The 23,556-nt window shown below is 36.7% G+C and overlaps 1 protein-coding gene across 1 annotated transcript in view; it reads right to left on the minus strand.

The window, feature by feature from the left end:
* Positions 1 to 255: 255 nt before the first annotated feature.
* LOC117079521 (deleted in azoospermia protein 1-like) overlaps positions 256 to 23,556 on the minus strand; it is a 72,002-nt gene continuing 48,701 nt past the window's right edge. The window contains 4 exon segments of the mRNA XM_033203556.1: positions 256 to 1,159; positions 11,680 to 11,778; positions 13,391 to 13,516; positions 16,679 to 16,729. Of these exon segments, the coding sequence (XP_033059447.1) occupies positions 1,106 to 1,159; positions 11,680 to 11,778; positions 13,391 to 13,516; positions 16,679 to 16,729 (330 nt within the window). The 3' untranslated portion in view covers positions 256 to 1,105.

Raw genomic sequence — 23,556 nt, forward strand, 5'->3', positions numbered from 1 at the left:
AATAATGAAATACAAGAGTGTCTGAGGAATTTCCTCTCCACTGGACTCAGCTTATACAACTGAGTACCAGTACTAGAGCTAGAAGAGGTGGTACTGATCTTTTTGATTGTATCCACACGAAGTACATGCAATATAAAAATTCAAGCTCTATTAGGCAACTGCAATGCCCTGAAATAAATGATCTAGAGACTAGCCCAAAATGTACAACAGACAAAATGTTTTATAGAGTCCAAAATGTGAGGATCTTAGCCGTGAGACATAAAAAAAGCTGCAGCATTAATACCATATTTTGCACAATTTGACACACAGCCATTAAGTTTGGCATTTTAAGGAACAATTTTTTTTTACAAAAAAGAATGGTAACTCATTGAGAAGGTTACATACCTAGTAAATAGTAAAGTTTAGTTTGTCTTGTATTCTTTAAAAAATCAGGCCCAGAATTCTAGTTATTCCAATTACCATCCCAGTCAAATTTGATATATATGTGTGGACTCTAGATAAAAGATAAAGTATTTTGAATAAATGTATGACTCACTGATTGGACTGTTTGCTTAAAATCTGTTTTACTGGGTTTAGATAAGAAGACTGTAATAAAGCTAACTAAATATTGAGTTCCACTGATTAAAAATGCAGTTTTAAAAATCTGCTTTGTGGTAAATTTCTAGATAAATTATAAATGCAAAGCTCAATACTGTAAACACTGTACTGTTCACAGGCACTTTTGGAGAAGTGAAATGCTTGTGTTCAGACTATCAAAATTCTTACCCTTCAAATCAGGTTTTAAAACTTTTTTGAAAATCAGTATTTGCTTTTAAACTCTTAAAATGCAAGTTTCAATTTTTAAAAATACTTGCAGATAAATCTCACTGTTCTTTCAATCTCAATTATTTTTATTTCAATCATATTAAACACAGAATGAGGTTCTGAATAAACATCTAATGAAGAACAGTTTCAATGTAAAATAAAACTAGAGAGTCTAATAATACAACTTACGCAGAAAGTTTCAGTGTGATTTAGCAAAATTCAGAATTTCGATAATTGTGGAAAACTTTTAGCTTAATATTCAAAACCAGCAACTTCGAAAGAAACTAGATAACTGAGAGGATCAAAAAGATTTAAATACTGCCAAACTTCCTCTGAAGTGATGCACTCTTTTATCCTGGAAAAGACAGAAATAGTCCTTTTATTTTACTGAAAATTTCTGATGACTACTATGGATCTGCAAGTTGTCAAAACTTAAACCATTTGTTTAAGATTTGTTTTGAATTTAAATGTTATAAATAATGAGAAAAAAAGATGATTCTTTTCAAGGAGCATATTTGAACACTGGGATAACAAATGTACCAAGATGGCTAGTTTTATTCAACAGTTTAAAAAAGAAATCGATAATAAAAAAATAATCCCAGTAAATTCAGAAATAACAGGACTTAAACTCAGTATCATTTTATGTACTTCTTAGTTAATAATTTTGCAGGAATGTCCCAAAGACAGCTGGTAGAACATGTAATTGTAAAAAATACTGTTTACACTACTGCACTGCACTTAATAGGAACCACAGCTTGTGAACCGCTCTCCAAACTGAAATGTCAGGCTTTTAGGTTAAAATATGTAAGTTTTGGCACTTAAAGACACATCATTAACCTGTGAAGATATATCATTCTTAGAAAGGAAGGTAAAAATGTAAAATACATGCAAAACTTCCTTTCAGTCTATTTGCCTACAGATGTGTAGAGAGAAGTGAGAGAGGCCTTACAAGAAGGAATGGGAAAGAGCGAATGAGTAATAACATAATAGTATTTCCTTTTCTACAAAGCTAACTGTGCCCTTTTTTAAGGACTTCAGTTTCATTTTCATATAAATAAAAGTGGCTTCTGAAAGTTAACTCATCTGTCAAAAGAGTGATATCCTATTTAGGTGAAAATCTAGAAAACTGGTCACTGACACCTATCTTCAGAGGTCACGTAGGAAACAAGATTGTGAAGGGGCTAGAGAATTAAAACAATGAAGAGTGAAATTAGCTATGGAAATTGTAAACATTCAAAAATACCTCAGTTCTAATTCAATGTAACAACATAGAGTCAATCAGAATAGGTCTAGATGTCAGGTAACTACAGGATGCCAACTTTTGATTCCTCTCCCAATTGAGCAGAAAACTCTCTAAGTTTTAAAGGGAGTCTTTTGTCTAACACCAGGTGACAACTCAAGTTTAAAAAAATATATTTTTTAAAAATATTAAATATATAAGTGGCTCACGCCTGTGATTCTAGCACTTTGGGAGGCTGAGGCAGGCAGATCACTTGAGTCCAGGAGTTCAAGATAAGCCAGGACAATATTGTTAAGATTCTTTCTTAAAAAAAAAAAAAAATCTCTTGACCGGGCACGGTGGTTCATGCCTGTAATCCCAGCACTTTGGGAGGCCAAAGAGGCAGATCACAAGGTCAGAAGATCGAGACCATCCTGGCTAACACGATGAACCCTCTTTACTAAAAATAAAAAAAAGTTAACAAAGCATGGTGGCGGTGCCTGTAGTCTCAGCTACTTGGAGGCTGAGGCAGAAGAATGGCATGAACTGGGAAGCAAGCTGACACTGACCTGATCACTCATCACACTCAGCCTTTTGACGAGCAAGACGTTTCTCCAAAAAAAAAAAATCTTTTTTAATATCAAGTGCGGTGGTGCAGGTCCTTAGTCCTAACTATTTGGGAGGCTGAGGCAGAAGATCCCTTGATGTAGGAGTTTTAGGGTTAAGTAAGCTGTGATGTGACACTCCACTTTAGGCTTGATTACCAAAACGAGGTCACCATAAAACAACAAAAAAAGACTGAAACCACGAGCGGACCCTCGGGCAACCTCCTCTTACCCCAGCCCCCAGGCACGTTTCCCCGTATAACCCCCTACGGGCCTCTCGCCCCCCACAAAGATAGGCTCCCTGTGCTACCGTGCCCCCTGCCTCGAGAAAGGACCTGCCGGGCTCGCGCCTCGACACTGCGGGGACACAAAGGGGCCAAGAAGGGGAGCGTCGGAGCCGTGCGGCTGGCACACCCTCACCTTAAGTTTGACAGCGGCCGCGATCCAGCTGAGAAGGAAGCTGATATATTAAGAGCACACAGGAAGGTTCAGATTCAGAGTAAAGCAAGTTTTCCATGAAGAAAGCTTGGACAGAAATAATCTGGTAATCATTCCTCAAAGCTGCTGGAGGAAGTTGTCTCTGTATCAGAAATCCTCCATAAAAAAAACTATTTCTGGCAGTCATGTTAACGTGCAGCCAGAATATGTTTGCAATCATTCTAGCATTGAGGAGAATAATAAATGAAGTCCTCAGATTTCTTTTTGAAATTAGAGACGACTAGGCGGAGCAAGATGGCCGAATAGGAACAGCTCCAGTCTCCAACTCCCAGCGCGAGCGACACAGAAGACCGGTGATTTCTGCATTTTCAACTGAGGTACTGGGGTCATCTCTCTAGGAGTGCCGGACAATCGGTGCTGGTCAGCTGCTGCAGCCTGACCAGCGTGAGCTGAAGCAGGGCGAGGCATCGCCTCACCTGGAAGCGCAAGGGGGAAGGAAATCCGTTTTCCTAGCCAGGGGAACTGAGACACACAACACCTGGAAAATCGGGTAACTCCCACCCCAATACTGCGCTTTAAGGAAACAGGCACACCAGGAGAATATATCCCACACCTGGCCGGGAGGGTCCCACGCCCACGGAGCCTCCCTCACTGCTAACAGCCGTCTGCGGCGATCTATCCGCAAGGCAGCAGCGAGGCTGGGGAGGGGCGCCCGCCATTGCTGAGGCTTAAGTAGGTAAACAAAGCCGCTGGGAAGCTCGAACTGGGTGGAGCTCACAGCAGCTCAAGGAACCTGCCTGTCTCTGTAGACTCCACCTCTGGGGACAGCCCAGCTGAGGTCCAATAGGGAAGCAGCGGGAGCGGTGTGCAGAGGCGAACGACTCTGTCTGACAGCTTTGGGGAGAGCCGTGGATCTCCCAACGCGGAGGTTGAGATCGAGAACGGACAGACTGCCTGCTCAGGTGGGTCCCTGACCCCTGAGTAGCCTAGCTGGGAGACATCCCCCACTAGGGGCAGTCTGACACCCCACACCTCACAGGGTGGAGTCATCCCTGAGAGGAAACTTCCAAAGGAAGAATCAGACAGGTACACTCGCTGTTCAGCAATATTCTATCTTTGGCAACCTCTGCTGCTGATACCCAGGCAAACAGGGTCTGGAGTGGACCTCAAGCAATCTCCAACAGACCAACAGACAGTCCTTCTGACTGTCAGACGGAAAACTATCAAACAGGAAGGACACCTATACCAAAACCCCATCAGTACGTCACCATCATCAAAGACCAGAGACAGATAAAACCACAAAGATGGGGAAAAAGCAGGGCAGAAAAGCTGGAAATTCAAAAAATAAGAGCGCATCTCCCCCTGCAAAGGAGCGCAGCCCATCGCCAGCAACGGATCAAAGCTGGTCAGAGAATGACTTTGACGAGATGAGAGAAGAAGGCTTCAGTCCATCAAACTTCTCAGAGCTAAAGGAGGAATTACGTACCCAGCGCAAAGAAACTAAAAATCTTGAAAAAAAGTGGAAGAATTGACAGCTAGACTAATTAATGCAGAGAAGATCATAAACGAAATGACAGAGATGAAAACCATGACACGAGAAATACGTGACAAATGCACAAGCTTCAGTAACCGACTCGATCAACTGGAAGAAAGAGTATCAGCGATTGAGGATCAAATGAATGAAATGAAGCGAGAAGAGAAACCAAAAGAAAAAAGAAGAAAAAGAAATGAACAAAGCCTGCAAGAAGTATGGGATTATGTAAAAAGACCAAATCTACGTCTGATTGGGGTGCCTGAAAGTGAGGGGGAAAATGGAACCAAGTTGGAAAACACTCTTCAGGATATCATCCAGGAGAACTTCCCCAACCTAGTAGGGCAGGCCAACATTCAAATTCAGGAAATACAGAGAACGCCACAAAGATACTCCTCCAGAAGAGCAACTCCAAGACACATAATTGCCAGATTCACCAAAGTTGAAATGAAGGAAAAAATCTTAAGGGCAGCCAGAGAGAAAGGTCGGGTTACCCACAAAGGGAAGCCCATCAGACTAACAGCAGATCTCTCGGCAGAAACTCTACAAGCCAGAAGAGAGTGGGGGCCAATATTCAACGTTCTTAAAGAAAGAATTTTCAACCCAGAATTTCATATCCAGCCAAACTAAGTTTCATCAGTGAAGGAGAAATAAAATCCTTTACAGATAAGCAAATGCTTAGAGATTTTGTCACCACCAGGCCTGCCTTACAAGAGACCCTGAAGGAAGCCCTAAACATGGAAAGGAACAACGGTACCAGCCATTGCAAAAACATGCCAAAATGTAAAGACCATCGAGGCTAGGAAGAAACTGCATCAACTAATGAGCAAAATAACCAGTTAATATCATAATGACAGGATCAAGTTCACACATAACAATATTAACCTTAAATGTAATGGACTAAATGCTCCAATTAAAAGACACAGACTGGCAAACTGGATAAAGAGTCAAGACCCATCAGTCTGCTGTATTCAGGACCCATCTCACATGCAGAGACATACATAGGCTCAAAATAAAGGGATGGAGAAGATCTACCAAGCAAATGGAGAACAAAAAAAAGCAGGGGTTGCAATCCTAGTCTCTGATAAAACAGACTTTAAACCATCAAAGATCAAAAGAGACAAAGAAGGCCATTACATAATGGTAAAGGGATCAATTCAACAGGAAGAGCTAACTCTCCTAAATATATATGCACCCAATACAGGAGCACCCAGATTCATAAAGCAAGTCCTTAGAGACCTACAAAGAGACTTAGACTCCCATACAATAATAATGGGAGACTTCAACACTCCACTGTCAACATTAGACAGATCAACGAGACAGAAAGTTAACAAGGATATCCAGGAATTGAACTCATCTCTGCACCAAGCGGACCTAATAGACATCTATAGAACTCTCCACCCCAAATCAACAGAATATACATTCTTCTCAGCACCACATCGCACTTATTCCAAAATTGACCACATAATTGGAAGTAAAGCACTCCTCAGCAAATGTACAAGAACAGAAATTATAACAAACTGTCTCTCAGACCACAGTGCAATCAAACTAGAACTCAGGACTAAGAAACTCAATCAAAACCGCTCAACTACATGGAAACTGAACAACCTGCTCCTGAATGACTACTGGGTACATAACGAAATGAAAGCAGAAATAAAGATGTTCTTTGAAACCAATGAGAACAAAGATACAACATACCAGAATCTCTGGGACACATTTAAAGCAGTGTGTAGAGGGAAATTTATAGCACTAAATGCCCACAAGAGAAAGCAGGAAAGATCTAAAATTGACACTTAACATCACAATTAAAAGAACTAGAGAGGCAAGAGCAAACACATTCAAAAGCTAGCAGAAGGCAAGAATAACTAAGATCAGAGCAGAACTGAAGGAGATAGAGACACAAAAAACCCTCCAAAAAATCAATGAATCCAGGAGTTGGTTTTTTGAAAAGATCAACAAAATTGACAGACCGCTAGCAAGACTAATAAAGAAGAAAAGAGAGAGGAATCAAATAGACGCAATAAAAATGATAAAGGGGATATCACCACCGACCCCACAGAAATACAAACAACCATCAGAGAATACTATAAATGCCTCTACGCAAATCAACTAGAAATCTAGAAGAAATGGATAATTTCCTGGACACTTACACTCTCCCAAGACTAAACCAGGAAGAAGTTGAATCCCTGAATAGACCAATAGCAGGCTCTGAAATTGAGGCAACAATTATAGCCTACCACCAAAAAAAGTCCAGGACCAGATGGATTCACAGCTGAATTCTACCAGAGGTACAAGGAGGAGCTGGTACCATTCCTTCTGAAACTATTCCAATCAATAGAAAAAGAGGGAATCCTCCCTAACTCATTTTATGAGGCCAACATCATCCTGATACCAAAGCCTGGCAGAGACACAACAAAAAAGAGAATTTTAGACCAATATCCCTGATGAACATCGATGCAAAAATTCTCAATAAAATACTGGCAAACCGGATTCAGCAGCACATCAAAAAGCTTATCCACCATGATCAAGTGGGCTTCATCCCTGGGATGCAAGGCTGGTTCAACATTCGCAAATCAATAAACGTAATCCAGCATATAAACAGAACCAAAGACAAGAACCACATGATTATCTCAATAGATGCAGAAAAGGCTTTTGACAAAATTCAACAGCCCTTTATGCTAAAAACGCTCAATAAATTCGGTATTGATGGAACGTACCTCAAAATAATAAGAGCTATTTACGACAACCCACAGCTAATATCATACTGAATGGGCAAAAACTGGAAAAATTCCCTTTGAAAACTGGCACAAGACAGGGATGCCCTCTCTCACCACTCCTATTCAACATAGTGTTGGAAGTTCTGGCTAGGGCAATCAGGCAAGAGAAAGAAATCAAGGGTATCCAGTTAGGAAAAGAAGAAGTCAAATTGTCCCTGTTTGCAGATGACATGATTGTATATTTAGAAAAACCCATCGTCTCAGCCCAAAATCTCCTTAAGCTGATAAGCAACTTCAGCAAAGTCTCAGGATACAAAATTAATGTGCAAAAATCACAAGCATTCTTATACACCAGTAACAGACAAGCAGAGAGCCAAATCAGGAATGAACTTCCATTCACAATTGCTTCAAAGAGAATAAAATACCTAGGAATCCAGCTTACAAGGGATGTAAAGGACCTCTTCAAGGAGAACTACAAACCACTGCTCAGTGAAATCAAAGAGGACACAAACAAATGGAAGAACATACCATGCTCATGGATAGGAAGAATCAATATCGTGAAAATGGCCATACTGCCCAAGGTTATTTATAGATTCAATGCCATCCCCATCAAGCTACCAATGAGTTTCTTCACAGAATTGGAAAAAACTGCTTTAAAGTTCATATGGAACCAAAAAAGAGCCCGCATTGCCAAGACAATCCTAAGTCAAAAGGACAAAGCTGGAGGCGTCACGCTACCTGACTTCAAACTATACTACAAGGCTACAGTAACCAAAACAGCATGGTACTGGTACCACAACAGAGAATAGACCAATGGAACAGAACAGAGTCCTCAGAAATAATACCACACATCTACAGCCATCTGATCTTTGACAAACCTGAGAAAACAAGAAATGGGGAAAGGATTCCCTATTTAATAAATGGTGCTGGGAAAATTGGCTAGCCATAAGTAGAAAGCTGAAACTGGATCCTTTCCTTACCCCTTATACGAAAATTAATTCAAGATGGATTAGAGACTTAAATGTTAGACCTAATACCATAAAAAACCTAGAAGAAAATCTAGGTAGTACCATTCAGGACATAGGCATGGGCAAGGACTTCATGTCTAAAACACCAAGCAACGGCAGCAAAAGCCAAAATTGACAAATGGGATCTCATTAAACTAAAGAGCTTTTGCACAGCAAAAGAAACTACCATCAGAGTGAACAGGCAACCTACAGAATGGGAGAAAATTTTTGCAACCTACTCATCTGACAAAGGGCTAATATCCAGAATCTACAAAGAACTCAAACAAATATACAAGAAAAAACAAACAACCCCATCAAAAAGTGGGGAAAGGATATGAACAGACATTTCTCAAAAGAAGACATCCATACAGCCAACAGACACATGAAAAAATGCTCATCATCACTCGCCATCAGAGAAATGCAAATCAAAACCACAATGAGATACCATCTCACACCAGTTAGAATGGCAATCATTAAGAAGTCAGGAAACAACAGTGTTGGAGAGGATGTGGAAATAGGAACACTTTTACACTGTTGGTGGGATTGTAAACTAGTTCAACCATTATGGAAAACAGTATGGCGATTCCTCAAGGATCTAGAACTAGATGTACCATATGACCCAGCCATCCCACTACTGGGTATATACCCAAAGGATTATAAATTACTCTACTACAAAGACACATGCACACGTATGTTTATTGCGGCACTATTCACAATAGCAAAGACTTGGAATCAACCCAAATGTCCATCTGTGACAGACTGGATTAAGAAAATGTGGCACATATACACCATGGAATACTATGCAGCCATCAAAAAGGATGAGTTTGCGTCCTTTGTAGGGACATGGATGCAGCTGGAAACCATCATTCTTAGCAAACTATCACAAGAAGAGAAAACCAAACACCGCATGTTCTCACTCATAGGTGGGAACTGAACGAGATCACTTGGACTCGGGAAGGGGAACATCACACACTGGGGCCTATCATGGGGAGGGGGAGGAGGGAGGGATTGCATTGGGGAGTTATACATGATATAAACGTTATGCACATGTACCCTAGAACTTAAAGTATAATAAAATAAAAAAGAAAAAAAAAAAAAAAAAAAAAAAAAAAAAAACCAAAAAAAAAGCCCCCCGCACACATGACTATCTCGGCTGTGAAAAATCATTTAAGCCCTACGTGACACCAAATGTTAATTCAATCAGGAGACTTTGGGCAAGATAAGCTGATGTAAATTCCAGTTCTTCCTTTGTCTCAATTACACTATCCTATGTAGATATGATCACAAGAGAACAAATGTACATTTTCATATGTTTACTCCCGGTTGCAAAGAGTTATATCTTAATTCTACTATTTTGGGTCCTACTCTTCTAACATTATACAGGAGATCCATAATACACCCGTAAAGGCTTGGCCTCATCTTATATACATTCAAGATGAAAAAAAAAAAAAAAAAAGCCTAGTTCTGTTTTAAGAACCACAAAGTGAATGTTTAAATTAAACTTTCCTTTGATGTAAAGTGTGTCGCCCAGTTTTGACAATCTGCGTTCAACTAAGGTTCAATACGACTTAGCAAGTCCATTCCCAGTATATACCAGAGAAATCAGAACATGTCCCACCATTAACTTGTGCATGAATGTTCATAATCATTATTTCAACAGCTAAAAAAGAAATAACTCCAAATGTCTTAACAGATGAATGGATAAACTGAATAGGTGATATCTATAAATAAAAGAATGAGTTCTGATACGGTGCTAGCAGTTGATGCACCTTAAAAACTTCTGCTGAGTAAAAAATCCATCCCTAAAGGCCACATTATATGATTCCATATACAATGATGTCCAGGACAGGAAAAATCCTTACAGAAAGAAGTAAATTAGTGGTTGCCTAGAGATACACACTTTCCAGGAAAACATCAGTGACTGCTAGGTAGGGGGTTGATTTTTGGGGTATTTAAATACCTAAATTGTGGACATGGTTGAAAACTTTGAATATAAAAAAAACAGGAAGTGCACACTGTAAATAAATTGTATACTAGTATATTTCAATAAAACTATCATTTAAAAACGCCTTCCCTTTATTAATCATATTATTTCTCTCCCATTGGACTGTTAGTTCTTTTTCATATTTATAGACTTAAAACCACAGGGACCCAGAAACCTTTAGTCCTGTACCTTCTCATTTTACACTTGTAGAAACTGGAGCCTTAAGATTTATCTATCCAACATGGATAGAAAGTGGGATAAGAAATCAGATCTTTCTGGAATTCAACTAGTCATATTCTCTTCCATTTCACCAACACTGAATCAACCTTTCTTCTTTTTACTGCTTCACTTTACCCCTTTTCTCCCTTCACACTGTTCAGGTATATCATCTGAATAAACCATTTCTTTTCTTCTCTTTAGTCCGATATGCATGTATTAAGTTCTACTTTTTTTTTTCTCTTTTTTTTTTCAGACAAGGTCTCCCACTCTGTTGCCCAGGCTGGCATACAATAGCACGATCGTGGCTCAGTGCAGCCTCAACTTCCCAGGCTCAAGTGATCCTCCTACTTCAGCCTCCTCTGGAGTAGTTGGGACTACAAACATAAACGATCACAACTGGCTGATTTTTGTAGAGACGTGGTTTTGCCATGTTACTCAGGGTGGTCTTGAACTCCTGAGCTCAAGCAATCCACCCACCTCAGCCCCCAAGTGTTGGAATTACAGGCCTGAGCCACAGCACCTGGCCAAGATCTGCTTTCTATATCTAAAATTTTCTTTTACTATTTGGTCAAGGTAGTCAACTAACTCTCTTCTCTGGTAAACCCTTTCAATTACAAATTTCTGCTGCAAGATTCTTCCCTAAATGTAACTATATTATGTTCAAGGTTCGGCAGCAGAAAATACACTGCCAGGTAAAACCTACTCTGGTTTACTGGGTAACATCAAATGCCAACCATTCAATTAAACGCTCTAGGCTAGGTGCAGTGGCGGCTCACACCTGTAATCCCAGCACTTTGGGAGGCCGAGGTGGGGGGATCTCGAGGTCAGGATATCGAGACCATCCTGGCTAACACAGTGAAACCCCGTCTCTACTAAATATACAAAAAAATTAGCCGGGCATGGTGGCGGGCGTCTGTAGTCCCAGCTACTAAGGTGGCTGCGGTAGGAGAATAGCATTAAGTAAACACAGGAGGTGGAGCTTGCAGTAAGCCTAGATGGCGCCACTGCACTACAGCCTGAGCAACTCACTGTCTCAAAAAAATAAATTTAAAAAAAATGCTCTAAGAAATCTCAAAATACATATACCACAAGGAAAACACCTAACTTAAAAACTAAGAAGTGTGTTTTTTAATTATGATAGCGTTCCTTTCATACCTTGAAGTAGTCATGTTGAGTAACAACAGAACTTCTCAACCTGTTTTCTGAATTAAACAGACAAGATACCCCTGTTTGTATGCTTCGGTCCACAGATTTCTGAAACACAGAAGTTTTCAGTAATGTAAAGACAATTCTTTCTTTCACAAACTTTTAATATGGTTTTTTTTTTTTTTATTGTTTGGTGAACATATTAGTTTACTTCTAAAGAAATGCAAAAAAATGCTAAAAGAGCCTGGGAGCGGTGGCTCACACCTGTAATCCCAGCACTTTGGGAGACCGAGGTGGGCGGATCACCTGAGATCAGGAGTTCAAGACCATCCTGGCCAACATGATGAAATCCCTTCTCTACTAAAAAATACAAAAATTAGCTAGGTGTGGTGGCGGGAGCCTGTAATCCCACCTACTCAAGAGGCTGAGGCAGGGAGAACTGCCTGAACCTAGGAGACGGAAGTTGTAGTGAGCCGAGATCACACACTGCACTTCCAGGCTGGGTGACACCGTAAGACCCCGTCTTAAAAAAATAAAAAATAAAAAAAAAATTAGGCCGGGCGCGGTGGCTCAAGCCTGTAATCCCAGCACTTTGGGAGGCCGAGACGGGCGGATCACAATGTCAGGAGACCGAGACCATCCTGGCTAACACGGTGAAACCCCGTCTCTACGAAAAAATACAAAAACTAGCCGGGCGAGGTGGCGGGTGCCTGTAGTCCCAGCTACCCGGGAGGCTGAGGCAGGAGAATGGTGTGAACCCGGGAGACCGAGCTTGCAGTGAGCCAGGATCCAGCCACTGCACTCCAGCTCGGGCGACAAGAGCGAGACTCCGTCTCAAAAAAAAAAAAAAAAAAAAAAATCATAAAAATGCGACGTAATTCTTACCACGTATCACTCAGTAAGTTTTCTGATAAATCAAAGAATTATTTTAGAACTTTAGTGACAGAACACTGGTTAAAAAGCTGAATTTGTAAATCCCTAAGTGAACTCCAATATTTCAAGAAAAAATACTCAGACAAAACCTGACAATTATACTGTAAGGTTATGTTACCGTAATATTTGCATTTTAAAATCAGGTATCAAATCAAGAAATTTACACTCTGATGGGACTTCTTCGGTATTATACATATTACCAGCACATCAACTACTCCCACACTTCCACCTATTTAACAGAACATATGTGATCTAAGAGTGACAATATTATAGAAATTTGCATTAATGATAAAAGAAACAACCCTGCTTCAGTATCTGAATAATACTACTGAGTTCACCACTGTTGGGAACTTCTGCCACATACAATGTTATGGAGAATGCCATGAACAATATTTTTCACTGCTTAAGACTGAAGTTGTTGTAAAAGAAAAGAGACATATAATTCATACTAATTCTTTTGAGTAGGATTCTAGAGGAAACCCTCCCATAGCATTCTGCTAAATCATATTAATACAGTATTTATTAAAGAATGTTTTTTTTTTAAATTAGTGGAACTGAAATATAGGAAAGGATGGCTGAATTAGAAACTTTATGTATATACTGAAAATTTGGGGTATCTGAAATTTCAATGTTTACATTAACTGCTGAATATCAGTTCATTATTTAAGCTCTGTGATTTATGGCTAACATCTTTAAATTTGGGCAAAAATATTTGCTTCTCAAAAAACCATTATTAAAACTAGAAAAAAATATGAAATATATATTAAGAAAAAAAAAAAAAAAAAACTAGATGTTTGTCTTTTGTGGGCCATTTCCAGAGGGGTGGGGTAACTCCATGAATTGAGCATTCATTTGGCACAGCACCACCTCCTGTATCAAATTCACTACAGTGGTAGTTAAGAGCTGAATAAGCCTATGTTTAAAATAATGAAAGTGTAATTAAACAGATACACACATATGTTTAAAAGCCACTTTTTTATTCCTCAAAAGAGTAAGCTGGTATTGAAAATTTCAACATAGGCTGTATTGAAATTCAATTGTATTACTTCAGAAAACTTGTTTTAAATGAAAAGTTGAAATATTAAAGTAGTCTTTTGTTTTAAAATGTCTTCCAGGCATCAATATAACCAGAAGTAGAAGGACTCTAAGAAACGAACGTAGTAAGGGAGTGTTGAGAATTTTAACACATCATTCAAATATCCAGTGTGATGCAAGACAGCAGCTCTCGTGTATCAGATGTAATACTCTTGTTTACTCCTATTCTTATTTAAGAGTAACAGCAAAATATTTCTATTTCTCTCCAACAAATGTTTTTATGGCTGGTAAAGCCAGGGGTATTCTAGGAAGACACATTCTAATTCTAAAGTCACATTAATACTACCCCATTCTTGGATTAGATCATTTATCAACAAGTAACTGAACACTTATAACTATGTGGACCAGCCACTGTTTCAGCACACAAAAACCTAAGACACAAAAAGGCACTGCTGCCTCCATGGGAGTTTATAATTGAGTTAAAAATAAAGTAACAAAATGTAAAACATTAATATAAAGACTATTTAAAAATATCTACAGACATATATGGCATAGAGAAAAGTAAAGAAAAATGAAAGTATATGTAAAGCTAATTCACTTTATCCCATAACCCCTTTTGCTCCCCAACAGGATACTGCGGTGGCATCTTAAAAAACAACAAAAAAAAGAAAACCAAAACTATTAAAATATTCCCACACATTTTCAAAAACACATGAGATACACAATATTGAAGCACTTATCATGCTGGCTCCTTTGTTATAAAATGAAAGAAGCAGAGTAGAAAAAAGAAGCACTTTATGTTTCTAACCCCTGACGTTCTTGCTACTTCTATATATAAAAACTCACCGTTTTCCCAATTTTCTGGGGTTTAGCATTGCAGAAATCTCAAAGATACTAGTGATGTTTTTGTTATTTCTATATATAAAACCTCACCATTTTCCCAATTTTCTGGAGTTGGCATTGTGTAAATCTCAAAGATAATAGTATTTACAGTTTTTTATTACCAAAGATATGATTATGGGTTATAGATACAGTTATACTGATGAAAAGAGGCTGCGAGAACTACTATCATGAAGCAGCAAACTAAAATGAAAATGTAATTGGAATTCTGTGCTCTAGGAATGGGATACTTTTATTTCACTCTATCTCCCTTAAAAAAAGATGAAAGCCAGCCTGGATGTTTCAGCTATTTGACAGCAAAGATGAAAAAAGTACATGTTGAAATATAAAAGGGGACAACAAATCTTAGAAAACGGTTCTACAGAAAAGTTATTGCTAAGTATATTACTGTCAAAATGTTAATCCATTACTTTTAAATAATACAGAGGGCTTCATTCTAGACCAACTGTAAGTGTTTTCTTAAATTTTAGGTACATTTCATTAGTTTAAAATGACTATTCAGGCTATTTGTATAAACAAGTTAAAGGCCTCAATAATATCTGAAAATAAATGATTTTACTCCCCCTTCAATTACCTGGTAATTATACACAGACAACTGATACCCAGTGGCGACCTGACCTGGTGAATTTGGATAAGTAGGATATGTCTGAAAGTTTACAGAAAGAATGAATGAATATGGTAAAATATTTTTTTTAAATTACAAAGAAACATTACTCCCAATATAAAAATATGAAAATCTTTAAAATATTTATACTTTTCTATATACAACAATGCAGAGTTCTAAATGAATGAAGGGAGGCTGAAATAAATATTATCTGCCAAGTGCTAAGCCCCTTTGGCTAGGGCAGGGAAACAGACGAATGACAAAGTAGTGACTATTTCACCAAAGTTTCCCTTACTTAAACTGTGTACTTATTCCCACCTAGAAGTTATTTATTACACTGCTGATAAGGCTCCATTAAGACAGATTTCAATGTAAGTTAAGTTAATACACTTTTTATTTCTTTGTCGATATATTTCCAGACAGTTTTGTGTCTGAAATAATAGGGCAATATGTAGTTCTTCTAAAGATGTTAAGATTTTTTCTGCACTTTATTTCAAAAAACTAAGGGCAGTATATAATCCAATACTGGAGGACAGTACAATGTCTTGTATGTTTCCATAAATCCTTCTGTTTGAAACATACAGGAAGCAGCATACATGAATACACCCAGATTCAGTAACAGCTTACTGTAAATGTCAGAAACACATAGGGCTTTTTTTCTAGCCATTGTCCAGAGAAGGGAAAAGAAGAAGAAGTATACTCTACACATTTCATGTGCAAGGAACATGTCAATAAATGAGAGACACTGAAAAACGATTTCACTACTATTTTGTTACTTTATTTTCCATAGAATAAAATGTCTTTTAAACTAAGACATTAAATAAAACAGACTATCACCAATAAGTGACACAGTATGTCAAGTCCTGCTTTAAATATCAAAGTAACCAGTATCAGAGAAATTAGATGCCAGAAATTCATAGGATTTACAGGTATAGTAAAACACATCAGAAATCTATCCATTCCAGAAACAGAATATATCCAGCAGTCAGCAGTTTATATGAGGAGTCATCTGTAAATCATTGCAAGTAAAGAAAAGCAAGATTAATTGCTAACCTTAGAGAAGAAAAAACTAGGCAGAAACGTCAGAACAGGTGTTTTCAAATATTTTCAGAACTAGTTCTAAGAGGGGAAAGAAGCTCATGTGTTTTAGAGGTAATACACCTTTTTATTCCTATTCTTACTTAAGAGTTATTAACAGCAAAACATTTCTGTTTCTCTTCCAAAAAAAATTTTGTGGCTGGTAAAGCCAGAGGCAGACTCTAGGCAGATATATGCTAATTCTAAATTAACATTAATACTACCTTTCTTAGATTACACAGTCTATCAACAAGGAACTGAACACTTATTATGTGGACCAGCCACTGAGAGAGAAACAGGCACTGTTGTGCCCATGGGAGATTATAATTGGGTTAAAAAGAAAGTAACAAAATGTAACACATTAATATAAAAAACCATTTAAAAATATTTACAGGCATATATGATATGGAAAATAACTCAAAAAGAACAGAGAGGACATGGTAGGATAATTCACTTTACCCGAGGTACAACTTACCTCCTTTGCTCCCCAACAGGCCACCGTAGTGGCATCTAAAAAAAAAAAGAAACGAAAATTATTCAAATATTTCTAAACATTTTCAAAAACACATGAGGTATATAATATTGAAGTACTTATGCTGACTCCTTTGTTATAATAAAAGAAACAGAATGGATAAAAGTACTTCATAGTTCTAATCCCTGACATTCTTGTGGTTACTTCCACAGATAAAACCTCACCTTTTCTCCAATTTTTTGGATTTGGCATTGTGAAAATCTCAAAAATGTTACTTCTTTGAATTTATTATGATAGATATGATTATTGGTCATCGATACAGTCATATCTATGAAAAGAGAACCACAGAACAACTGTTGTGAAGAGGCCTGCTATAATGAAAACTTAAATTCTGTGTTCTAAGAATTGGGTAATTATTTTACTAACACTATATCCCTAAAAAATTCACGAAAGTCACTCTGGAGGTTTCATTTAGCTATTTGACAGCAAAGATGAAAACTACATCCTCAAATATAGAAGGGCCACATCTCAGAAAACTGTTCTACAGAAAAGTTATTGCCAAGTATATTCCTATCAAATTAATATTCCACTACTTCTGAGTAATACAGACGTCTTCATTCTAGACTAATCCTAAGTGTTTTCTTAAATTTTAGGTAGAATTCACTAGTTTAAAATGACCAACTATTCACGCAATTTGTATAAACAAGTTAAAGGCCTCGATAATACATGAAAGTAAATCATTTTACTCCTTTTTACATTACCAGATAATTACATACAGGCAACTGATATCCAATAGTGACCTCAACTGGTGAATTTGGATAAACACGAAATGCCTGAAAATAAAGGATATAGAAAAAAAGAAAATGGTAAACATTTTTTAAAATTAGAAAGAAATATCATTGCCACCATAAAAATATAAAAAACTTTTAAATATTTAAATACTGTTTTTCTTTTTTTTTTTTTTTGAGGCGGAGTCTCGCTCTGTCGCCCGGACTGGAGTGCAGTGGCCAGATCTCAGCTCACTGCAAGCTCCGCCTCCCGGGTTTACGCCATTCTCCTGCCTCAGCCTCCCGAGTAGCTGGGACTACAGGCGCCCGCCACCTCGCCCGGCTACTTTTTGTATTTTTAGTAGAGACGGGGTTTCACCGTGTTAGCCAGGATGGTCTCGATCTCCTGACCTCGTGATCCGCCCGTCTCGGCCTCCAAAGTGCTAGGATTTAAATACTGTTTTTCTATATAAAACAATGCAGAATTCTAAATGAATGACTATGAAGAAAGAGATATTCTCTGTCAAGTGCTGCATTTTGGGTGTGAGGGGGGAACAAATGACAAAAGAATTGACTATTTCACCAAAGTTTACCTTATTTATACTGTGTACTTATTCACATCCAGAAGTTATTTCTTACATTGCTGATAAGGCTCCATTAAGATAGATTTCACTGTAAGTTAAATTAATACATTTGCTATTTCTCTGTAAAAACACTTCTAGACTGCTTTGTATTAGACAATATTACAGGGTAATATGTAGTTGTACAGATATTATGGCTTCTTCTGTGATGTTATGGCTTTTTCTGTACTTCATTTTGAAAAACTAAGTGCAGTATATAATCCAATACTGGAGAAGAGAAAGTATAATGTCTTATATGTTTCAATAAATACCTACTGTCTGAAAACATAGAGGCAGCAGCATACATGAATACCCCCAGATCCAGTAATGGCTCACATTACTTAATCAGTAAATGACTCACAGTAATGTTAGAAACAAGTGGGCTTTTTTTCTAGCCATTTTACAGAGAAGGAAAAAGAGGTATACCCTACACATTTTAAAGTACACAGAAAATGTCAACAAATGAGACACACTGAAGAACTATTTCATTACTATTTTGTTACTTTATTTTCCATCAAAGAAAATGTCTCTTAAACTAAGACATAAATAAAATGAACTAAGAAGAATATAGACATTATTCATCACCAATAAGTGATAAGAGTATGTCAAATCCTAATTTAAATATCAATGTAACCAGGATCAGAGATGTTAGATGCAAGTTATATAAGGAAGCATCTGGAAATCACTGCAAATAAAGAATAGCCAGATGAACTGCTAAACTTAGAGAAGAACAAAGTAGACAGACACATAAGGAGAGCTGCTTTCATTCTCCTTAGCAACTTGTTATATGGGGAGTGGGGCGGAAAGCAGCTTGGGTGTTTTAGAGGCAATACTCTTTCTTCTTCCTGTTCTTATTTAAGAGTAATTAACAGCAAAACATTTCTATTTCTCTTCAACAAATTTTCTGTTGCTGGTAAAGCCAGATGCAGATTCTAGGCAGATACATGCTAATTCTAAAGCCACACTACCTTTCTTTGATTATATAGTCTATCATTATGTGGACCAGCCATTGCTTAAGAACACAAAAAACTGAGAGAGAAAAAGGCATTGTTGCTCCCATTGGAGTTTATAATCAGGTTAACAAGAAAGGAAAAACATGAATATAAAGAACCATTTAAAAACATTTATAGACATATATAATTTGAAAAAAAAAAAAAGGATGAACAGGAAGTATATGTTTGGCTAATTCACTTAACCTCAAGTACAGAATAACCCCTTTGTTCCTCAACAGGCCACTATGGTATCATTTTCAAAAAACAAAACAAAACAAAACAAAAAACGAAACCAAAACTATTAAAATATTCCTACACATTTTCAAAAACACATGAGAAACACAGTATTGAAGTACTTACCCTGCTGTGTCCTTTTTATTATAATAAAAGTAACAGAATGGAAAACGTAACTACTTTGTTTCTAGTCTCAGATGTTATCATAACTTTTATACATAAAACTTCATCTTTTTCCAAATTTTCCGGAGTTGGCATCGTGGAAATCTCAAAGTTACTATATCTTTCAGTTTATTACCATAGATATAATTATGGGTCACAGATATAGTCACATATATGAAAAGGGATCCAGAGAACTATTACCATGAAACAGCCAGTTAAAATAAAAATATAATTGGAATTCTGTGCTCTAAAAAGTGGGTAATAATTTCATTTCACTCTAAAAAAATTTATGAAAATCAGTGTGGGTGTTTCTTTCGGCTATTTGACAGCAAAGATGAAAACTACATCCTGAAATAGAAGGGAACACCAAATCTCAAAAAAATGTTCTACAGAAATGTTATTGTCAAGTATATTCCTGTCAAAATATTACTCCATTACTTCTAAATAATACACAGGTCTTTATTCTAGACTAATTCTAAGTGTTTTCTTAAATTTTAGGTACACTTCACTAGTTTAAAATGACCAACTATTCAGGCAATTTGTATAAACAAGTTAAAGGTCTCGATAATATGTGACAGCAAAAGCAAATCATTTCACTCCTTCTTACATTACCTGATAATTACATACAGGCAACTGATACCCAGTAGTGACCTGAGCTGGTGAATCTGGATAAACACGAAATGACTGAAAATAAAGGGTACAGAGAAACAGAAAATGGTAAACCATTTTTTAAAATTAGAAAGAAATATCATTCCCAACATAACAAAAATATAAAAAAAAACATTAAGTATTGTTTTCCTATATAAAACAATGCAGAATTCTAAATGAATGATTTTAAGAAGAAAAAATATTCTCTGTCAAGTGCTACATTTTGGTGTGAAGGGGGAAAAAATGACAAAAGAATGGACTATTTCTCCAGGCAAAGCTTACCTTACTTACACGGTGTGCTTATTCACACCTGGAAGTTATTTCCTACACTGCTGATAAGGGTCCATAAAAACAGATTTCACTGTAAGTTAAATTAACACCTTTGCTATTTCACTGTAAAAATACTTCTAGACTGTTTTGTATTAGACAATATTATAGAGTAATACGTAGTTGTACAGATGTTATGGCTTCTTCTGTGATGTAATGGCTTTCTCTGTACTTCATTTTGAAAATCTCAGTGCAGTATATAATCCAATACTGGAGGAGAGAAAATACAATGTCTTATATGTTTCAATAACTACTTATTGTTTGAAAACCTATAGGTAGCAGCATACATGAATACACCCAGATTCAGTAATGGCTCACAGTACATGTTACAACTAAGTAGGGCTTTTTTTCTAGCACCGTTCAGAGAAGGCAAAAGAAGAAGAGGTATACCTACACGTTTCAAGTACACGGAAAAATGTCAACAAAGGATAGCCACTGAAGAAACATTTCATCACTATTTTGTTACTTTATTTTCCATCAAAGAAAATATCTTTTAAACTAAGACATAAATAAAATGAACTAAGAAGAATGTAGACGTTATTTATCACCAATAAGTGATAGAGTGTGTCAAATCCTACTTTAAATATCAACGTTACCAGGATGAGAGACGTTAGATGTCAGAAACTCATGGGATTTATATACACAGAGTAAAATACATCAGAAATTTACCCATTCCAGAACCAGAAATATCCAGAAGGCAGCAAGTTATATGAGGAGGCATCTGGAAATCATTGCAAATAAAAATAGCTAGATGAACTGCTAAACTTAGAGAAGAATAAAGTAGACAGATACATTAGGAGAGCTGCTTTCATTCTCTTTAGCAACTTGATATATGGGGAGGGGGGCGGAAAGCAGCTTGGGTGTTTTAGAGGCAATACTCTTTCTTCTTCCTGTTCTTATTTAGAGTAATTAACAGCAAAATATTCTGTTCTCTTCAACAAATTTTCTGTTGCTGGTAAAGCCAGATGCAGATTCTGAGGAAGATACACGCTAATTCTAAAGCCACACTAACACTACCTTTCTTTGATTATATAGTCTATCATTATGTGCATCAGCCATTACTTAAGAACACAAAAAACTGAGAGGAAAAAGGCACTGTTGCTCCCATTGGAGTTCACAATTGGGTTAACAAGAAAGTAAAAAAAGTAAATAAAACATTAATATAAAGAACCATTAAAAATATTTCTGCGCACATATGACTCGGAAAAGAAAATCAAGAATGAAAAGCAAGTATATGTGTGGCTATTTCACGTAACCTGAAGGACAACATAACCCTCTTTGTTCCCCAACAGGCCACTATGGTGGCATCTTAAAAAAAAAAAAAAAAAAAAACAGGAAACAAAAAACTATTAAAAATTGCCTACATATTTTCAAAAACACATGAGAAACGCAGTATTACAGTATTTATCCAGTTGCATCCTTCTGTATTATAATAAAAGTAACAGAATTGAAAACGTAAGTACTTTATGTTTCTAGTCTCGGATGTTGTCATAACTTTTATATAAAACTTCAACTTTTTCCAAATTTTCTGGAGTTGGCATCGTGGAAATCTCAAAGATACTATCACTTTCAGTTTATTACCATAGATATAACTATGGGTCACAGATACAGTAATATATATGAAAAGGGATCCACAGAAATACTATCGTGAAACAGCCAGCTAAAATAAAAATGTAATTGGAATTCTGTGCTCTTAAAAGTCGGTAATTTGATTTCACTCTACCTCCCTAAATAAACTTATGAAAATCAGTGTGGGTGTTTCTTTTGGCTATTTTGACAGCAAAGATGAAAACTACATCCTGAAATACAGAAGGGGACACCAAATCTCAGAAAACTGTTCTACAGAAATGTTATTGTTAAGTGTACTGCTGTCAAAATATTACTCCATTATTTCTAAATAATACAGAGGTCTTTATTCTAGACTAATTCTAAGTGTCTTCTTAAATTTTAGGTACACTTCACTAGTTTAAAATGACCAACTATTAGGGCAATTTGTATAAACAAGTTAAAAGTCTCAATAATATGTGAAAGCAAAAGCAAATCATTTCATTCCTTCTTACATTACCTGATAAGTATACATAGGCATCTGATATCCAGTAGTGACCTGAACTGGTGAATGTGGATAAACACGAAATACCTGAAAATAAAGGATACAGAAAAAAAGAAAATGGTATACTTTTTTTTTTTTAAATTAGAAAGAAATATTCCCAATATAACAAAAATATAAAACACTAAATATTCTTTTTCTATATAAAACAATGCAGAATTCTAAATGAATGACTTTATTATTGAAGAAATATTCTCTGTCAAGTGATATATTTGGGTGTGAAGTCTGAACAAATGACAAAAAACTGACTGTTTCACCAGGCAAAACTTACCTAACACTGTGCTTATTCACACCCAGAAGTTATTTCCTACATTGCTGATAAGGCTTCATTAAAACGGACTTCATTGTAAGTTAAATTAACACATTTGCTATTTCACTGTAAAAATACTTCTAGACTGTTTTATATTAGACAATATTATAGGGTAATATGTAGTTGTAAAGATGTTATGGCTTCTTCTGTGATGTAATGACATTTTCTGTGCTTCATTCTGAAAATCTAAGTGCAGTATATAACCCAATACTGGAGAAGAGAAAATACAATGTCCTATATGATTCAGTAACTACTTATTGTTTGAAAACCTATAGCTAGCAGCATACATGAATACACCCAAATTCAGTAATGGCTCACAGTAAATGTTACAACCAAGTTGGGCTTTTTTTCTAGCCATTGTTCAGAGAAGGTAAAAGAAGAAGTATACCTATATGTTTCAAGTACATGGAAAAATGTCAACGAAGGAGAGCCACTGAAGAAACATTTCATCACTATTTTGTTACTTCATTTTCCATCAAAGAAAATATCTTTTAAACTAAGACATAAATAAAATGAACTAAGAATATAGATGTTATTTATCACCAATAAGTGATATAGTATGTCAAATCCTACTTTACATATCAATGTAACGGGGACGAGAGACGTTAGATGTCAGAAACGCACGGAATTTATATACAGAGTAAAACACATCAGAAATCTACTCATTCCGGAATCAGAATACACCCAGAAGTCACCAT

The sequence above is a fragment of the Trachypithecus francoisi genome, unplaced genomic scaffold (assembly GCF_009764315.1).
Source record: "Trachypithecus francoisi isolate TF-2019V2 unplaced genomic scaffold, Tfra_2.0 Contig00224, whole genome shotgun sequence".
Lineage (NCBI taxonomy): Eukaryota > Metazoa > Chordata > Mammalia > Primates > Cercopithecidae > Trachypithecus > Trachypithecus francoisi.